Source organism: Coloeus monedula (genome assembly GCF_965178545.1).
Source record: "Coloeus monedula genome assembly, chromosome: 6".
Taxonomy (NCBI): Eukaryota; Metazoa; Chordata; class Aves; order Passeriformes; family Corvidae; genus Coloeus; species Coloeus monedula.
Window position 1 is genome coordinate 39517365 of NC_138786.1, and position 21069 is coordinate 39538433.

A 21069-nucleotide genomic window follows, 5' to 3' on the forward strand; every position below is an offset into this window, starting at 1 on the left:
TATGTTAACTTTTATTTCTGTTTCACAGTTTAGTGCTCAAATTTACCTTGAAGAGCCATGGTGTTAGAATTCTCAGTGGTGGAATTAAAACTGGGGGAGATGGTGAAGTTAGGTTATCTGTTGAAATACCAAGATTGTCTCTTATCTGCCATTATTAAAAACAAAACAAAAAGAGAATTAATTAAGGGAAATATGTAAGGTGGTGGTTTTTTCTTTGTGAAAATCCTGCCCAAACAGGTCAGGTTGGAGAAAAGGTTCCGTTCTTTTACCTTGGCCAAATTCTGCCACAGTTCACATAGATAATCAAAAACCTGGGCATGAATCTCTGGATCCATGATGCTGTTGACATCTCCCAGAATTCCTAGCATCCTCCTCCACATCACAGTAGCAACATCTGCGTGCCATCCTGTAAGTGTTCCCCCCGCCATCACACTGCAACATTCTGAGGGGAATTCACTAGTTTCTGTAACAGAAGAGAAAAAGTATAGTGAGATATATCTCTTCAGAAAAGGAAAAGTTCTGATACAACTATTAAATACAGAGTCTTAAAACTAAAAGATCGGGCTTTCGGAATAAGCTATTTTTTACCCATTCAGCCACCTCAGCACTGTACGTGATAAGGTTTGTCTTTTATAAATTCTGTAGAGAAAGAATTGTCCAGTTTCTTATTCTTTCATTAAGTAACATATAAGGTCACTACTGGAGCTCTAATACAGATCTGATGGACCCAGTAAGGCCACTCCTTTTGTAAGTCTTTTCTTACATTCTTTGAGTCAATGAATCTCCAGAACTCCACTTGCCTGCTTTCAAGTAAAATTCCCTTTCAACTTTGCATTTTTCCTAATAAAACATGAAGACTATTTTTCTTAGACTCTACCAGGAAAGCATGTTATTGCAAATCAAAGAGAAAAGTATAAGTAAACTTGTCTCTAGCTACTATCCTTTAAACAGTAAATTTGTATGAGTGGAGAGGCAACATTCAGTAATTTAGCACCACAGTCCTAACACCCACCTAGCTCTTGCCACACATCAGTGCTATATGAATAAACATTCTTTTTTTAGGTGGGAGATGATTAATCTAGACTGTCCACATAAAGAAACCTTCAATAGATTATGATGTCTCAAGTCTACTCAGGTCATGCTTAACTACCTAAACAGCCACAAAAAAATAGATAATGAGCCAGTTTTAAAGCAGCAGGCATTCAGAATCTTCTTTCCACCCCCTCAGATGGGTAATTCGCTGGGATCTTCTGAAAATCTCGTAGCTCCCATAGGCATACCAAAGCAAAATTAAATCTGAATTCGGCCTAATCACATAGCCTCTTCTTTTGAACTTCTGGGCCACTGTGGCAGAGACACTATTGGTTTCTAGGATGTAGATTTTAAAGTACAAAGCAAAATGATAGTATTTCTGTCCATCAATAGGCTACTTAAGGAAATAGGGTCTGAAATGCCTATCAGACACTCTTTTGTTTCCAAGAGACCAAATGCCGGAGAAATGTGCACATCGTATTTACAAAGAGAATGAATCTTAGAATTCGATAGCTAAGATAGTTGATGTAATTACAAATTTGTTTAAAAATGAAAAGGAAACAAACCAAACTTACAAGGAGAAATTATAAGATTACTGAAATTGTCTTATTATTTGTACATCAATGATAAAACAGTCCATGGCAGGACCACAATTAAGCTGCCACAATTCTAAGCAACTAAAAGAATAAATATAAATATGTGGACTATTAATCCACTGCTAAAAATTCCAATGAGATGCAGGTTAAAATGCAAAAGGTTTTTGTTTGCTTTTAAAAGAAAGCACTATAATTAAATATTCTTTGAAGTGCAGATGAAATAGCCATGTACAGGATTGTTTACAATTCATGTGATACTAGCTACTTCATTATATTGCATTAGAAAGAAAGAAAGAAAGAACAGGTTTGTATTTTCTGTTCCAGATATTGCCTAGGTCATCTGGCGTCTGTAAAACAGAGTGGTGGAGCTTCTCATCCAGCTGCAGATCCTTCTGCTCAATATGATCTGCATGAAGAGTGGCAGGAGAGGGTGTCTGTGATCGGGATCCAAGAGCAGATTGGATTGGAGAAGCACTTTCAGAGCCTGCAAATGCAATTTTTAACAGTTACCTTAAAAGCCTTTTCTATTTTCTTGAGCTATTGAAATGTTGTCTAAATACAGCATTAACAGAAAACTGAACTGCTTTTATGTATCAAATTGGGCCAAGAAAAGATATAAAACAGTAAGCAGATCTCCTTGTGAATGGTGTTCTGAAAGAGAAAAAAGTACATACAGAAAAGCTGAAAGATGAACATCAAAATTGGACAGGTAAGTGGACTAGCAGACCTCTATTTTAGGTCCAAATAATTCTAAATGTGTTTGTTTTGCAGCATGTTCAGTGTTCTGAAACAGCCAAATCTCTCATCACATTCCCTCACCTAAATTTTTCTCCAGCAAAATGTTTAAGCAAAAATTTTCCCAGAACAAATCCTTTTCCAGGATTATAAATGCATGCAAGTTAATTTATAAATAAAAACTGAAACCAGTAACGGATAATCTTTGATGTTTATCTACTGATTAAGCTGAGAAGATCCATATGATGGGAAAGTTCTGTATAGCCAGAGGAGTGTTATTTCCTCTAAAGCAGTGCTACAAAGGCATTTTTCTGTGATCGTCTCTGAGCAACCTCTCTAGGCAATTACGTGGTCTCTACTGAGTAATCTGTGGAGAGGGACTAGGTACTTGCATTTTTCTTCTATACTATCTTATGTTTCACATCCTGAATTTGTCTAAAGATCCTTATAAATAGTTGTGTTTAGCCAGAACAGTCACATGGCAGACAAAAAGAGAACAAATATTCACCACAGACTTTTCTACACATCAGCACATGTTAAAATGGAAGAATTCCTATTAATTTCAATTCTTAGATAAATGTAACAAGGACACAAAAATATTATGTGTGAAGTTCAGTATTAGTGATAAAGTGAACTTTAGGGACAGCAATTGAAAAGTGAGTCTTTTAAAATAGTAATTTTCCCAAATTACTGTGAGAATAATTGAAGAACACTTCTCATTTGAGAGAAATGTTCTTTCTTATAAAAAGAACAAATTGTTTAAAGAACTTGACAGAAAATGTTATCGGTGTTATCAGAACAGAAATTGCAGTAAACAATCTTTATTACATAGTTAAACTGCAAAGGTCTCTATCTCCTTTAAATGACTAAGACAATGAAGCTTTTACTATCAATTTAAATCAACATTTCTATTCAGGAGAGAGGGACACTACTGCTTCACGTACAGACTATTGCTTCACACGACAGGTAACAATCCTCTCTTGCTACTGACCAGTAGTTTTCCACACGCTTACAAGGATAATGTAAATACACCCTTCAAAGATGTCCAAAGAAGTATTTTCTTACTTCACTTTCATTCTGCTCATTAGTTGGGGACAGATAAAAGTAGTTCAAAAAAAGCAGCAAGAAAGAGTGATAGGGAAGAGAGAAAGTGAGGGAGAGTGGGATAGAGAGGGAAAGAAATTGAATGGGATGGAAAAGAAGACAGGCAGGGAAGGCAGGGAGCAAAGGAAGAAGGGAAAGAGATCTTCATATGATGAAGAGAATGGACAGAAACAATCATGGAAAATTTGCAGAACTACAGGAATCTGTCATTAAACAATACTCCAGCATATGAGGATCTGACTTTGACTGAGACTTCCATGGGTACAACTTGTTCTAGAACTAGTAAACAGCAGTCAATAGTCAACTTTATCATTTACTTAGAATATGAAGTAATGACCATATACCAAAAAGAAATTTTCCTTCCAAAACCCTTCAGATTTAGAAAGAGTAGTTTTCTGATCAGCAGAACCACTGAAAACTTGTTTATTATGAGTGTGTTTCAAGGTTGAGTTTCTGCATTGATTTGCCAGCATCTGATACAGTGAAATTCACATTGCAGCTTCCATCATGAGAGTCTGCATATATAAAATTTTCACTAGATAGCTGCCTATCTTTCATAAAACATCAAAGAAAATAACATCCTTCTGTTTTCTTATATGTCAATTTAGCAAAAATTAGACAATAGGCTCCAATATTGTTGGGGTGTGGAACAGTCAGAGACAGACAATACAATTGCACAAGTATTGCTTCCTCAGGAAACCCAGCTAAATGCATGTGACACACAAGAGCTGCCTCTTTAAAACGGTGGTCCAAGCAAGAAGAGATAACCACAGAATCTCTCAATGGACAACTCAGTCACTAATTGCAATCTTATCAATTCAATTATAGTGTAAACTTGGACAAAAATACCAAACAGTAATGAAATTATTAACATATAAAAACATACAAACAAACAGAAAAGGAACAGATCTACAGCAAGGACTTTCAACAAGCACACAGCAAAGAGAAAAATGAAGAGAACACAAGCTGAACATTGTCAAACAAGCTGAACAACAATGTCCATGAAAGCTAATACCATGGTTCTTTCAGTGGAAGGGCACTTCCAAAAAGTGAAAATTATGGCAGAGGAAGTAAAGATGTCTTTCCATGTCTCTGAAAATGCAGAGGTTGATTTCTAACAGAGAACAAGATACAATATGGAGGTATAAGCTTTCACAGAAATATAGATACTTGTTGCTACTTGTTACAGCTAGGGTTGTAACAGGAATGGTAATGTATAACAGCTATGGAACAAGGAGTATGAAAATGACTATGGACATCTTTACTTCTCATGTACAAAACCTGGCAAGAGACCATTCTTTCAAATCATCCTCATAGAGAAGCATTCTCTCTTTGAGACAGGAGCCCATTCAATTTCAGTTAACTGCATCACTTTTCAGTTATACAAATGGAAAGTGATGTTACATGGCCAAATAACTAACATTTTGAATAATAAAAGCTCTCAGTTACACAACAGACAATATAAAGAGATATTAAGATGGATGCATATAAAAAGAATCCCAAGATACTTCAGTGTGATACGCTGGTTTGAACAAGCATTGTGAAAACCATCCAAAGCAAAAACATTTCCTGAAAATTAATTATTTAACTACCAGTAATAGAAGGACACTTGTAAGAGATCTAGCGTACATTATGTGGTAAGAGTTTCTCCTTGGTAATTGTATAGATTTTCTCGTGAAGGGTTTCAAATACATTTAGGACCATGTGTAACTAAGTCAGACAAAGGTTTTCCACTTACATTATTTCACATACTACTTTTCAATAGCAATCAAAAATAATTGAAATAAAAGAATAATTTAAAATAGAATATAGATTCTTGGCAGAAGCTGGAAGTTGCATTCTTCAGGATGGGTGAAAAATTCCTGAAATAAATACTTTTTTTTTTTTTAATCTACTTTACCAGTGATAGTTGCAGCTTCAGCAGACAATGGTTGCTGATTGAGACTACTTGTTTCTGAGTCTATGTGGAGTGTAGTTAGACTGGCCACTTCTTGTTCCTCAGCACTCTGTTGCTGTCCTGAAATTGCATCAATGTCAGTAGAAGCTGGCGTCCCTGCCTCAGTGCCAAAGCTGAAATCTGTATGAGGAAAGCATTTTATTAATTTACAACACAAAAACACCACTAATACGTAAAAATCCCAGAGGCCCAGGATCTCCAAACCAAACAGAAACCTTGTATGTGCATCTTCTGTGCTACTAGCACACTGTTGCAAAATTTAAATAAAATGCAACAGCAGAAAGTATTGACTATTATGAATATTCTCTTTCCTGTCATTAACCCATGACTTCACATCTGCAGAAGACATTCCTGTCGCATGTCTGTGTTCTTAGTTGCTGTTAAGTGCAGCTACATACGAATAAAGCAAAAATAATAGACTCATACATTAAGGAATTTATTTACAGGCTGGAAGAAATATTCAAGCTTGTGGTAAAAGCACTAACTTCAAAATAAAAATATTACAGCAAATGGTACTCTAACAAACATTACTTTTAACACTAATGAAGAAAATGTCAGGCTGAAATGTAGGTTTAAATACCATAACTTATTTGCATAATGGAGACATATATAAAAATTGTAATTTCTTCAAAAAATTATACTATATTAACATTATTTTTATCTTACATAATACATGATGTTATAATTCCTAGCAACCATAATGACTCCTTCTGTTAAACAAGAGTGGGAATGGATAAATAAAATGGAGGAAAAGCATTATGTTATTAAATAAAACACAGTAATTTTAACAAAGCATACTAATTTTACCATGATATTACACTTAATATCTTGAGTAATCTATAGCTACATAAAGACCACTGTAAAAATATCAGAAGCCCTTCTTTTACGTTTTACCCAAGTATTTTCAAAAGAGTTAAAATAATTTCCAAAATACATAAGCTTTAATTTTTATATTTGGTGCAAAACAGATGGATACGCTCCACAGAGACACAATATTGCTTTCTAACTTCTGTTCAATTATGTTCTGCTCTTTGCATAGTAGTATTCCAGTGCTCTTTTTTTTCAGGATACTAAAAAAAAATAGCCTCTCATAAGAACTATTCTTGCTCCATTAACTTGCTAATGATTTCAATGGAAAATCAAAACAATCTCTCTCTACAGAAAACTGCTGGCATACAACTTTATCCAGGGGAAAAAAATAAGACAACAAACAAAACAAAGGAAATTTGCAATACATTAATCAAAAATGCTATTACTTTTGGAAAAATATACTTGCTTTCAAATTTGCGGCTCTCATACTGGAAGGCGCTGAAGGAGTCAGAGTGGCTGTCTGAGCTGATGAGGTCACTGCTGCCCGCGCTGGCAGGTGACGTCCACTCAGACGGCACGCCTGGGTCATCTACAGGACGCATTTGGTTCTGCTTGTTCAATATATCAGGTAGGTCTTTAGGAACTTCCAAGCTGCCAGGACTGCTTCCTCTTCTTGTCACATTCTACACATTGAAGATACATAAATAATCTTAAAATCTTGGATGGCTTATTTATATAAAATGGAAAAAAGCAATTCCACATTTGCTGAAGTCAGAAGCAACAAACAGTTCTTAAGTACCTAAGCCAGAAATTGCCATCATACTAAATACCAAGACTTTCCATATCCCCACATGAAGAACCCACGCAGTCACAGGATTTCATAACTACAAATTTTATTTGCGCAGTGGACTTTTGGACACATATCGCAAAAGGCTAGGATTCAGACTAGTACCGGCCTCATGGTAGGTAAGATGTGAGAGAGAAAACTAGTTAAGTATATTACATCCAAATAACTAAAGAAAACTTGTTTACCTTGGTTTCAGACACAATGTCTTTTCCAGCCTATAGGCCACCATGCTATAACCAAAAACTTAATTTATAAAAGGAGAAAATTAACATACTAATTCATGCATTATTCCTCTTATGATTAAAACACAAAAGACCACATATAACAAAGGTAAGGCATGCAGATTTACTCATGTACAAGTAAGGTGGTGGTCTATTTGAAGTCTTTCTTTAAGGCGCATTTTTCCACAGATAAGACTGTTTGCTTGAAAGGGAAGAGACAGCAAAGTAGAAAAGCCATTTTATGAAATGGCTTGAAATTTGTATGCATTATGAGACTAAAGATGCCTTCCTTTTACACTAGGCCCAGTCAGTTCTGCATTCTTTTACTACTCTACTACTAATTAGAAGTTAACTCAGACTTACAAGCTTTTCATGATACGGTTTTAGCATTCAATAGATATAGCAACCTAAAACTAATCTTAGTAAGTTGGTACTGTTTAAAGAAGGCATATCTATTCTTGTGCACTAATTAAAAAAATGAGTGGTAGTTTCAGAGTATTTACTCAAATTTATCTCAGCTCTTTCCTGCTACCTGAGGAAAGTACCAATTCTCAAAACAAAGAGTAATCCCTCCCTTTCTCTCTTCTAGAGCCAGCCGTGATGACTTCTGTTTCATTAATTTTCAGACTAAGTTAACCTTTTTCATAGACTACAAGTTAGCATTTTGTCGTGTAACTCAAGACTTACTAACAAGAATACTCTGTGCCAACAATCAAGTTTCATAAACATGAGTTCAATACAAAAGACAAAAGTACACATATCTATATACATCTATAGATCCTCTCTTGCCATTTTTAAAAGGTGATGATAAATAAACAATTTTTTTAATAACTTAGAAGAATCTTCTTCTGCCCCTTATTATCACCAACTCCTTACTGACAATTTTCTATAGGAGTATGTCTTATAGGAGCATGTCTTAAAATGACCTTAAAAACTTCTAAGAAAAAAGAACTAAACAATTTTGAAACACTATCTTTAAATTGTTACCCATTCTGTTCTTAATTTGAAACTTTTTTTTAGTCTTTTCCCTTTTGTTACTCCTTAATAAGCACTTATCTCTTCAAATCAGTTGTCTCCTTTTGTAAACATTCAACAGTAACCAAAAAATCTTGACTTAAAATTGATTAAAATTTCTTATTATGAATGCAATTCCAAACAACACGACACTTCTGGAAAAGTGTAGGAAGAAAGCATATGAAAAGTTGGTTCAATTAACAGAGCACTATTTACAGGAAATTATTCAACACTTGCAAGTGAAATAAAAAAATAAAATATATTTGAGTAGTTTTGTAGTGTGTTGCATTGACTATACCTGTAGTAAACAGTACTGTACTACAGCATGTTATTCAATTACTTACCATGCTGAGGACTGCAAATTTACATTTAAACTAGTACTCTGAAAATACAGTATTCTATGTACAGATATCTTTGCAGGTGCAATTAAGGCTGTTTAATTCCATGAGACTATTCATCAGACAGTAACTTCTGCACTGCTTCCATGATGAAGACTTAATAAATACGAAAACACAAATGGTATAAAATGGCATGAATCTATGTCAAAGGCAAAGCATAATTAAGCAATATTCTTAATTCTGATTCATAAAAGCTAGAGAAATACTTTTTAGTGAACTGATTTATCATGTCATTGACAAGTTCACACATAATGGAGACCTAAGTATTGAAATGTAGCAAGTTTAAAGGCTTACCAGTGCATTACCACTGCGGAGCCTCTCAGCTATAAATTCATCCATGAGGTCAGGAACATTTGTATTGCTACTGCCAATATCACTATCAATAGGGTGCAACTTCTGACTCATGTCCTCTCTATTAGCTAAAAGCAAATGAACAACCATTTATAGTAAAGAATGCATCAAGACATTTTCAAAACAAAATGTAACAAATGAAAAAATCTGGTAATTAACTGAAATTAAAAAATCAAAATTGCCAAACATGCATTTTAAGAATGTCCCTCTTTTAAAGCAGATTCTACTTTCAGAATTAGTATGGCTTCTTCTTCCCACTAAGCAGGGGTTAGTTGATTTCCAATTCCACCTTTAAGAGCAGGAAGCTTATAGGTAAGCACTACTCAAAGTTGTTAATGCTTGCTTTAAGGATAAAGCATATGTTCTTCCTCCATATCACAAGTAAGTAGCAAATTCTTAAAAAATTATGTGACTCCTTCAGGCTCCTTCTTCCTTGCATTCCTGATGAAAAGCAATGTTGTGGAGAAAGTAAACTAGGTTGTAATATATACTAATGACAAATGGCAATGTGGCACTGTATACAGTTAGTATAAATAGTGCAAAGAAAATGTTACATAATAAAATTACATGCTAGTAAATGGAATGAAAGTTCTAACTCTAGACGATCAATGGTTATGAACAATTAATGAAGTTCACTCCTTTATTAGTGCTGTATTTTTGATATAGCTACACTGTTCATATTTAGCTGTGGCTGTTACACCTCACTTTATGATATTTGCCTTTAAAGTCTTCAAGCTATTCCAGTTCATGTTCTCTTTATACAAATTTTTCCCTCAGCATCATCTCTCATGAGACCACAGTTTAGTTTACTCTAACAATGAGGCTCTGTTAAATGTTGGATTTTAAATAACAGGTACTTCTAAAATTGGTGCTTCCTAGATATCTCTTTTTCAGAAGTCTAGTTTCTGAAGAGCAGCAAATCATTTTTGTGAGACCCATGACAGTACCGCTCTCAGGTGCTGTGCTTACAGAGACTGCCCTCAGGTGGCATTAACATCTCAGTGCAGGATGCATTGCAGACTCCTCTGTTAATCATGCCAGCATAACAATGGGAAAAAAGGAAAACCTGCATTACTGCTGAAAGTTAATTTATTGTTCAATTAAGGTTATGTGAACTATGAAAATGTATATTAGAGTCACAGCCTTCTTTTTTGATCAGTCCACAGAGGTCTCACAGTTAGCAGGAGAAAGACTATCATAAGACCTTCATGAACATCCATGATTCCAAGAAAAAAAGAAAGCAATGGAAGATGTTGCCAAGATGTAACTGCAGCCATTTTGATGAATGAATATAGGAAGGCCTATGATACGTTTTGAAAAAGACTCAAACAAAACCTTATGATTAGACTCAGAGAACTGCTGTAATGAAATCATTCCAGTAACAGCAGATTGCTATTTCGGACTATTTTTTTAAAACCATCTAAAATGACCTCCAAATGTAAATTTGAGGGGCTTTTTTTGTTTTTGTTTTGGAGGAGGAAAAGGAGGAAGAGAATGAGGAGGAAGAAGAAAACACACTAAATGAACCAGAAATACAATTAGTTCAACCTAGTTGGTTGAGAGCCAGGTCCTTCTGACAAAAAAAACTACACTTAGAGTGGAATACCACATTCTGATAAAATATGCAATGCCAATCATTCAGTAGGCTTAATTTGAAGACTCTGCATGGTAGATGAAAATTCTAAAGTCTCAAGGCTTAATCCTTTATTAGGTCATTTACTGTCTCTTCCTCTTCCCTAACCTGATGATCTTCAGCAGCAAAGAGGTTCAACTAAATATCTTGAAAAGAAAAATTAGTAATTTAAAGTATGTAAATGTAACTTATGCTGGGAGAAATATCAGCTGGCTATAGGCGCATGCATAACCAAACAGGGAAAGCAGTGATCATCCCAAAGCCTTTTGATTGCTTATCAGAGCTTGCTTCAGTTGCATTAAGCCAAACTGGTGCTGCCTTTCTCCTTTTGCGCTCTGCACACTGTTAGTGCTCACCTGCAGCTTTCCTTCCAAAATAGCCCATTACATGACTGTACAGATCCCTCAGTGGAGCCTCTGCTGGCATTCTGTTCTGCCTCTGTGGGGAAACATTTGCCTTCGGCTTCGAAAGAGCATGTACAACAGTTTTATAAACACCACCCAGGGAGCCCTGCTGTTGTGCCGACTCCTGACCTGATGCTCTAAAGGCACTGCGAGATTGGAACTGACTAACTGCAAGACTTTCTTTCTGCAACACAGCTGCTTGAGTTTCTGTAGGTTCCTTAACTTGCTTACTGCCAGCCGAAGCAGCATTGATTGCATCTAGATGTCTATATATTCCAGGTCTAACCAGCTCTGTGGCAGCTGATGAGCTAGTGCTTGCACTGGTACTGTTGTTGCTGCTACCACTACTGCTACTACTGAAGCCACCAAGTTTACGAAGTCTTGCTTTCCAAGCAGCCTCTTTGTTCTCAAGGGGATTGTAAAATTGAACCGATTCTGTAGATGGCCTAAAAGTAACATGAACGCTGTTTCTTTTTTTAGTTGTTATTTTCATGATTTTGGCCCTATGAGTTACGGTTTCAGATATACTTCTTTTAGTTGGTGCCAGTTTGCTCGTGCCTGTGATGTGAGGCATTTGAGGATCAACTTGTGGTTTAGGAAGAATTTTCTTTGCATGGACAATACACGAGTTGGTCGCTTTTTCATTAAACTGGGCACTTTTATTCTTTTCAGCTACTGCTGCTTCCACAACTAAATCTACATCAGCTTCAGTGGCTGCTTGCCTGTACAGACATCTCTTCCCTTCTTTACTGCTAGGACTACTTGACCCATGATCAAACATGCTTTCATATTGTTTATCAATATCTAATTGTCTGGCTTTATTAAGCGCTTGATTTCTTGTAAAAAAGTCTACTTGAGTAGGTGCAATATTACTTATGAAGCCACTTGGGTTTTGTTCTAGGTGCAGCTCTGTGTTATTGGCTCTTTCTGTAACAGTGATGCTAGTTGTGCATTGACCAGTCTGATCTCTCTTTTCTAATCCATCCAGGGGTAATCTATCGTTCCTACTTACTGATGTATCAACTTCATGAGCAGAAGCCTCACATTTATCTATCTCAACGTTACCGCAAAGTTCTTCTTTTTCTTTAATAAGATATTCTCTCAGAGAGGAAAGGAGATCATCTTCACCTTCAAGGTCAACATATTGGCTTTGTTCAAAGGCAGTGTTTGCAAATTCTACCGGCCCTATTAAATGACAAAGATGGTCATAAATACTATCCCCAACTTCCAAGGAGGACTCTCTGCTATTTGTATCAGTGATATGGCTTTCAGTGGATCTATGCATTGAAGAGGTCTCAGTGGAACTCTGTAAGCTTGGAGCATGATGGGATGAACTGTCAATGACAGGAACTGCACCTTTGGCTCGTTCAACTGCGAATGGTTCCAGGATGTCAGAGGTGCTGCTGCTTCGTGGCAGTGGCTGTTCTTCATTTAATGCACCAAAAACTTCACTTGGAGCATCCTCACTCTGAGAAAAATGTCTGACTCGAGGCGGACGTGGAAGAATTTGAGTATCGTCAATGTCTGTAGGAAAAAAGTATATGTAACATGCACAAAAATTTACAAATAGAGACAATATGTATTTACCACTACATCCTAATTATGTGACTTTAAAAGCCAGAAAAATCCAGAGCCTTGTTTTCTTAGGTACAACAAAAACACTTTTTCCAATACTAGAGTGTTAAAAACACACGCACATAATATCCAGTACAGAATGTAATATGAGTTAGACCATCAGAACACAGTTTTAAATGTTAACATGCATGAGAACAAACAGTGAGGTCATGGAACGTTTGGAAATACAGTTAAAGCTAGAGCTGTGCCAATAAGTTCAATAATTCAACCAATATTATTTCAGCTAGCTTGTTCAGGAAATGGTTACTGGAATACAAATTAGTTTAACAGTAGTATTCCCTTTGTGGAATTTACATCTTCAGAAAAATGGGCAACTCCAAAGAGAATAAGGATGTTTTTTGGAAAATTAGGGCTGTTTATTGAAGTCGCAAACCATTAATTAAAAAACATATATATATGTATATATACAAATTACTTAGATATCAGAAAGAATACTATAATACCATTATAAATATTTTGGGATATGCAATATAGTGTATACCTAAAGTCTAAAGCTTTTCAATTACAAGGAAGAGCAGCTCCTATACAGAAAAGATGACTGTACAAAATGGACAATTTAAAGATATACCCTTCTTCCCTAGAAGGATGTTTTGTCTCTTGTCTTCAAAATATGAAACTAAATACTTAATGAAGGCTTACCTCTCCCTCTTCTTCCAGTTTTACTCAGCCAAATGTAACATTTATGAGAATTACAGAATTAAGTACTCTGATACCAAAAAACATCCTGCAGCCTCACAACAGTTAACATTAAAGACACTTTTGTTTATGAAAAGACCAGAATTTGTTATTACCATTTAAATTAGTGATTCCTTGTCTCTGTTGAGACTCTTCCTATGTTAGTGTCAGTACATACCATAGTTAACTGTAATGAAAGCTGCAGTTCCAACATAGATCACCTACAAATTGTATGGAAGTATCAGCTGATTTCACATTATCCACAAAAATAAAGAAACTTCATGCATCTCTTCAGATTTCCTACTACGTTATAGGTATACTATATACTATCAAATCACCAGTGCAGGCAAGACTAAATATCCCTTACAGACAAGTCAACTAACTGCTACCCCTTGTAGTCCTTTTATGAGATAAGCACTTAAACAGCAAGGTGAAACCAGTTTACTCAATTTTCTGTTGCTTTCTTTTTGATAGAATCCTTTATTCCCCAGACTAATTTTTTATTACCTACTACTTAAAAAGTTGTAGAGATGCTTTCAAACTCAGGAATAACAGTAAATAGCTTAAATGAACACCAGCAAGAGTTATTTGCCACAATAAACAGACTTACCTTGTTGTTCTGTCTAGAAGGTTTAACTTCATGAGTGCAATGGTGAATTTACTTAATATCAGAACAAAGTTTAAGCCCCTTTCCCTCCCCTAACTTTTATGTGTTACAGCTATAAATAACTATGTGCATAATTACATTTTAAAATATTTCTATTATTACTAAATATTATATACAAATATTACTAAGTATTTCAAATTATTACTACATTGATCTCTCTATATATATAATCTGAAGTCCCCTTAAAACCTGTTTGAACTGCTTACACTTTTCCGAGAATGTTAGAGATGGAGCTGCATTTTCTCATATCCTCCTTCTCAACAAAACATATAAACCAGAGGAATGAGATATGTTGTACTTAGCTAAACATATGTGTTCCAAGATAATGAAAAATGCTATTTCCATGCTCAATTTTTCAAAGAAGTTAAAATTTGGAAGTAAAAGTTTGACCTCATGCAAAGTTTACTGAACTGTAAAGAAGCTATTAGACAGGAAATTGAGAGATCTATATTGGAAAAAGAGAATGACATCCAAGCCATCTCAGAAAATAAACATGAACTGAAAAATCATCGAATACAACACAATCTATTATTCCTTTTCTCTTCAGCTTTGATAAACAACAAATGTCCCATCATTGCTCTTGTTCAACTTATTACTAACTACACGAACTAACACCCTCTGAAATGAATGGTGTCTCTCTCTAGTTGGAACTGTTACTTCAAACTCCCTACTGACTTAGGCAGAGATTTTATGCTAACATAGTCTCAAGCTATTTCTTACAGCTGCAAAGAAAGGACCACAGAATTCGGTCAAAAGTGTGCATGATGATGTATATGAGATTAATATATGCAACTATGATACAGTGATCTCAGCTTGAGCCCTCAGTATGCATTTTTTGTATCTATTATAAACTCAACCTTATCTAAAGCAGCAGCCTAGAAATCCCATGCTGTGCATGCATGCAGTGATCATGACCTTCTAGGATGTTAAAAACAATTGGACAGAGAACTGAGAATGCACAGAAAGCAGCTCCACACATTGAAATAAATTCAGCTAGATTTATTTCAATGTTGATCCAGAATTAATTTTAGGTGCTCACATATTCATGACAAGCGCATACAAGTACACATCTTCAAACTAACGTGTGCTTGTGCCAATGAAGATTTCTTTTTTGTAGAACAGGAAGAAACGAAGGAAATGAAAAACGTTACTGCAACACCAGCACTGAAAACACAGACAATACTTAAAAACCCAAATGAACTGCTTCTTTTACAATCAGGGCTCACCCTTGCACACAGGTATACAGTAAGACTGGGACACCATAAACTCTCAAGGAGTTTGTACATTGCAACTGTGTGCCAGCAGGCTGACCCTGGGTATCTGACCCTGCGTACCCTTAGGAGAAAAATTGCTGCGGTTCCTCATATGGTAGAGTAAGGAAAAGCTATTGGTACATCTGGCCAATCTCAGCCAATCACAACTTTCCTAAATCAACCTTGCCTCTCCTTTTGCTGCTAGAAGGCAGAAAGAGAAGGCAGCTTTTCAGCATCAAGTGTGAGATAAATATGCTAAAATACAGACCCATGGAGAGACACATTCTGACAAGACAGCATGAGTGCTAATAGAAGATCCCTGTATAATGCTGGGACAGGTTTTTATTTCATCATGCAAAGTCAATTTGGGAAGTGGAGAAAAAATAACATTTTGCTTCTGAGTTTTCAATAGTTTGTTGGGGATTTTTTAAAAGAACACAGGCATTCTGTGAGTTTCTGAGATTAAAGAATAATTACAGCCATACTGACATTACAATTATGATTTCTTTATATTTCATCTTAATGATTACTTAATGATTTGGGAACAAGGTTGTAAAGGCATAATATGGATCTCCCTTTCAGGTTAATGTTTGATTCTTTTAGTCCCAGTGGATAAGGAAAAATCTCCCACCTGCAATTAATTAGTTTGCCCACTGCTTCTAGGAATCTTGCCTACATCTCATTGACACTTTATTTCAGGTCTTGTACCTGAAAACCCCCAACAGTTCCAGAATGAACCATCATTTTACTAGTTATCTTGTACATGTGTAGGACTGGAGGAAATTCTTTTTAGAAATATTTCAGATTTGCAACAAATATACTATAACAAATCACTTTACTAACTAAACACCTTGAAAAGTTGCAAATATTCTGCACATGGAAATACAGCATTACAGAAACGACATGAAGGAATTACAATCTTAGCAAAAGCATCCTCTATGACACTAGATGACTGGATGTCAATATTGAACTTTTGCAATATATTTTATCAACCTACTGATTGGTCTTCAAGCAGAAACATTATGTCTCACAAATTATAGTCAGGTTTTCTGCCTTACTCTTGAAAATTAATACACAGTACATAAAGTAAAAGTTTGGTCATGAATGTTTTCTGTTAGACTACCTGTCCAGATTCATGAGTGTGCAGTGGGTCCACCTTTCAATTATGAGTTTTACAGCTAAAAAGGAGCTGAATACTACTTCCAAAAACTTAATATTAGTCATCCTATTATTCTGGAATAATTTGAAATGTCCTCTCCTTCAAGCTGTGTTGGATTGTGAAGTCATTTTGGATAACAGGGATATTCATATAACCCTGTAATAAGATGACAGGCTGTCACAACTAGCTAAACATCATTCATTACGTAGAACACACTTACGATAGAAACAATTTGATTACTTTCCAAATTACATGCTGTACATCTGGAAACAGAAGGCTTTCAGAAAATAATATATTTAATGTAAGAAGAAAAGACAAGGAAAATGATAAAGCTTCATGTTTAAAAAAAAAAAGGAAGAAGAAAGAGAGCACAATTTAAAATGCGGAAAATTAAAAGAGCAAAGTGCACTCTGATCCAGTGGACAGTGTTTCCCTTTCTCTGCTACCTCCCCATCAACACTCTTGACAGCTTGCTTTTCTTCACTAGAGGTTTTTAATTTTCTGGCAATGTTCAAGATTCTTGGGCACATCATGAAGCTGCTGCAACACCCATCTGTTTGAGAAGACATCAAAACCAGGAAGGGCCTAGGACTTTTTCTATGTCAGAAGTACAAAGGTCTGTAATGTCACTTTACTTTTATAATTACATTTGTCATACAGTTTTTCTATTAGATGACTATCAACATAAAGGATAATAGCAAGAGAGCCATCAGGTCTGGGACACATTAGAAGTAATATGCAAGCCAGGACTTTTCAGAAACATGGATGATAAAACTGACTACAAAAGCACTTTTGCCTTGTTTAAGAGAAGATAATTAAGTATCAGCAATTATGTGATGAAATAATAGTCCACTGTGAAAGCTCATAACCCTTCTGTAGGTGTTCTTAAGGTCTCTATTAAGCATTGACTGTTTCAACAATGCTATGGCCAGGTAGGATCCATTTTCTAATAGGTTGTTCACGTATCATTCCTAGAAAAATCTCTAAGTTATAATCACTTGTATCTCAGAAGAGATACTCTTTGCACTCATACTTTTATTAATTTATTACATATTATTTTTATTTTATAAAATTTTGTTTGTGGTATCAAGAATTGCATTCAAATACTTCGCAACTGTTCATTGTGAAAGTCTGGTCTCTCTAGAGTGGGTTCTTTCCTGACTGTCCAGTAATGTTTTCAGACTGAATACTAAGGCACCAAATTTCTGTTTCGCAACAAGAATTCTGTCACACATGACACGTGACTAAATACAATTATGAAGATTGTACTTGGTACTTCTCAGGTAACAAAGGCAGGCAGGAGAGACAGAAAAAAAAAACCTTTCATAAAACCAATACTGTCATGAAGTCCTTATATTTGTATGCCATTTTGACTATGTCCTCCCACTGTGCTTTAATTTTTTTTTCCACTCATTGATAAAAAGGCAGAACATGATTGTCAGCCTTAACACATTACTAATTTATACCTATGTAATACTTGGAAAAATTACATTATCTGAAAACATGCATTTTTAAAGTCTGTGCTAATTCTAATTTTTGAATCTATTTGTTCAAATAAAAGTATCCAAAGTAAGCTACTGTCCAACTTGTAGCCAAACACCCTGCTGGATGAAAGAGAACGTTGAGGAAAGCCACAATCCTAAAAAATGGATCATTTGGAAAATAATACCAAAACACCACACTTGAGAATTCCACACTACAGATTTTTTTCATGGTTTTATATAGTAATGAAAACCAGTCACACTCCAAAGCATATTATATGATACTATATTCTTTTTTCATTGGAGCTAAAGTGTATCATCATGGTTGTTCACACAACGTCTATGACACTGAATTAAAAAATTTACACAGAAATATGTAAGGGACAAATTAAAGTAAAATTAAGTTCTTCCTTTCCCTCCCTCCCTCATCAAAAATAAAAATTTTAGATTAGTTGTACTCTCTGGTAGACAGATATTATATTGCTGCTTACCAATAAATTGGAAAAGTGAAGAGATTTCTCAAATTTTCTCTTTTATGATAGTAAACATTGGCACAGCACTAACTTCTAACAGTTCCAGAATGAATTGTAAAATAGCATGGTATCTTACAAAACTCAAAATATTAATTCTTTATCTCTTCCCCTCTCCCACCATCCCCAAAGTATTTTTACTTTGAAAAATTTAATGGTTTAGCAGAATTTGAAAGCAGAAGGTTTAAAAAAGTGATAAAGGGGGTGCAGAAATTAGCAGAGGTGGCACTACCTGAAAGCTCATCAGAAAGGGGAGTGAGAACAATATCAGGCAAGAAGGGTTTGGAAGTATGGATCAGAACAGGAGCACTTTTAGCACTGCGTATATAGGCCGATGGCAGAGCACATTCACCAATGGATCGGCTTCTCATGGCTTTAAAAAGGAAAAGAAAGAAGTGGGGAAGGAAAAAAGAAGAGTGACTATAATGAAAGGCTTGTGTCACAGAAAAAGCAGCAACAGAGAAAACAAAGATAAAAAGGAAGAAAATTCAAAAATTAAAACGTTTCAGCACGGCAGATATTGGCAGAGCTGTAAGAAAGAAAAAAATCAGTGGACACATAAGACATTCTGAGTTTTCAACTTTTATGTAAAGCAGCAACAATGCCTTTATTATGAGGATTACAGAGATTTTGCATTTGAAATCAATAAGGTAATTAACACATTTTCCTACTGCATCAGGGGTTGAAAAATCAAAGTTAAAGTTACTCCACAAGCACTCTGGATTTGATTTTTTTTAAACAGAAAAAGTAACTTGTACTACATTTGCATTTTTCTAATTTCCTTTGATTTTATCCTGAAAATGCATCTCTGTATTATAGAAATACCCATACTCTTGAATTCATCTCCTCCAGAAGAGATTCAAAATCATAAGGAGAAAATGATCAGTTCTGTGTAGAGAAATTTGCAATAAAGCTTGTTATAGCTCCACATTAAAAATGAAATGACTGAAGTGAAATGGTTTGACAATGAAAAGCATTAAATTGTTTTATCCATGGGGCCTGGCTTTTAATTGATACTGAGTAAATCTTGCTAAACTAAGGTTAATTCACCTTTTCATATCTCACATCCTTCCAACAGTCCTACAGAATACAAAACATACATAAGAATTGTGGTATTACAATCAAGGTTATACTGATACTGCATTCAACCTCAAGGTACACTGAAGGTCTTCAAAAAGTAATATCCGTTGCTTCAAGCAGCTTCTTTTCAAACTGTTGTAAATTTGCTAACTTTTAAAAAAATTATTGGTGATAAAATTATTGTTGATAAAATTCTTTAAGGAAATTTCAGAGTATCTTACATAAACATTTTCAGTGCAATACTTAATTAGTCTGAACTTTTCTCTCTATATGTGTATTTTCAAAACAACATGGAATATAGACTTAGAATCTTAGTGCTCCTGATCTGCATGGCAATCAAATGTATGTGAATAGAGTGCAGTCAAAGTTGAGCACATCACACTTCTAAACCAGGTTAAAGAATTGTTGCTAATAAACACATGCAGATAACCTGGAGGTCACACAGAGCAGAAAAAACATTTGACAAATGCAGCACAACTTAAGTGGAGTCTTAAATTCAGTTTGAAAAAACAATTCAGAAAGCAGATCTTTTAAGACTGAAGCAATGCTCTAGTAAACTTTATATGACAGAAACTATTTTTTTAAAAAAGGCAGTTACATGTAAAGCTTTAGAGTCAGTTTAAGAGATACAGTAATAAAATTCAGGATACAGTTATAGTTAGATGCATTACATTCATCACTGGGAATCTTACAGTGAATGAAGGCAAGAGAAAAAATAAAAACTACATAGTAAATGTTAAGGATCTTTTCGAGCCTAAATTATCCTAAATAAATCAAGCTTTTGATATTGGATACTGTGTTGATTATAAATCTTAACATAAAGTGTCCCTTTTAATTTGACTAGATTTTTTTTACACCATATTACATTCAATTAAACAGTTGAGTGGAGGCAGACAATATCAGAATACGTAGATATTTCATAGTTTATAATCTTCCACTACTGTCTATACAAAAGCAGAATAATAGGTAAGTAAATTCTTTCTGATACAGTATTTTTATAGGACTAGAACCTGCCTAAACTCCTCTATCTAACTTTACAGATTTTTCAACCCATATGCATACTATGTTTAAAGGCCCTTTCCAAAAAATCACTTTACATAAGTTCAGGCTAAAAATGTACACACTGCATATCAAAAAAGCTGTGATTTTTATTTGAGTAACACGCACACACACATATTTGGTGCAGCAATAAATGTGTGCTGGCATGATGATGACTCAAAAAATAGAGGTGCAAAGATGTACACAAAATGTGTACAACATAAAACAGATGAAAAAGAAACTCCAGTTTTTTCTTACCATAAAATATTCAACATGCACATCCCCCTTACTCAGATATTAAGAGTATATGTTACTCATAATCAAAGGGAATGTAATACATATCACGTATCATGCAACATATTTAAGGTCTGACTCAATTCCAGACTTAGCTTGCAGACCTAGCGATAAACTGAAGGAGAAGATCTGACCAGCAAAATGTTCTAGATTTT

The 21069-nt window shown here is 35.0% G+C and overlaps 1 protein-coding gene across 4 annotated transcripts in view; it reads right to left on the bottom strand.

The window, feature by feature from the left end:
* Positions 1 to 21069, bottom strand: part of RALGAPA1 (Ral GTPase activating protein catalytic subunit alpha 1) — a 132184-nt gene that overhangs the window by 73156 nt on the left and 37959 nt on the right. For 2 of the 4 annotated variants that reach the window (XM_082283861.1, XM_082283862.1), the window contains exons 17-24: positions 18735 to 18875; positions 11055 to 12626; positions 9009 to 9133; positions 6697 to 6917; positions 5368 to 5537; positions 1960 to 2112; positions 270 to 463; positions 47 to 145 (exon numbers count right to left, since the gene is read on the bottom strand). In XM_082283861.1, coding sequence (XP_082139987.1) covers positions 47 to 145; positions 270 to 463; positions 1960 to 2112; positions 5368 to 5537; positions 6697 to 6917; positions 9009 to 9133; positions 11055 to 12626; positions 18735 to 18875 — 2675 coding nt within the window. The remainder of the gene's footprint in view (positions 1 to 46; positions 146 to 269; positions 464 to 1959; positions 2113 to 5367; positions 5538 to 6696; positions 6918 to 9008; positions 9134 to 11054; positions 12627 to 18734; positions 18876 to 21069) is intronic. The other 2 variants (XM_082283863.1, XM_082283864.1) reach the window with 2 other exon arrangements.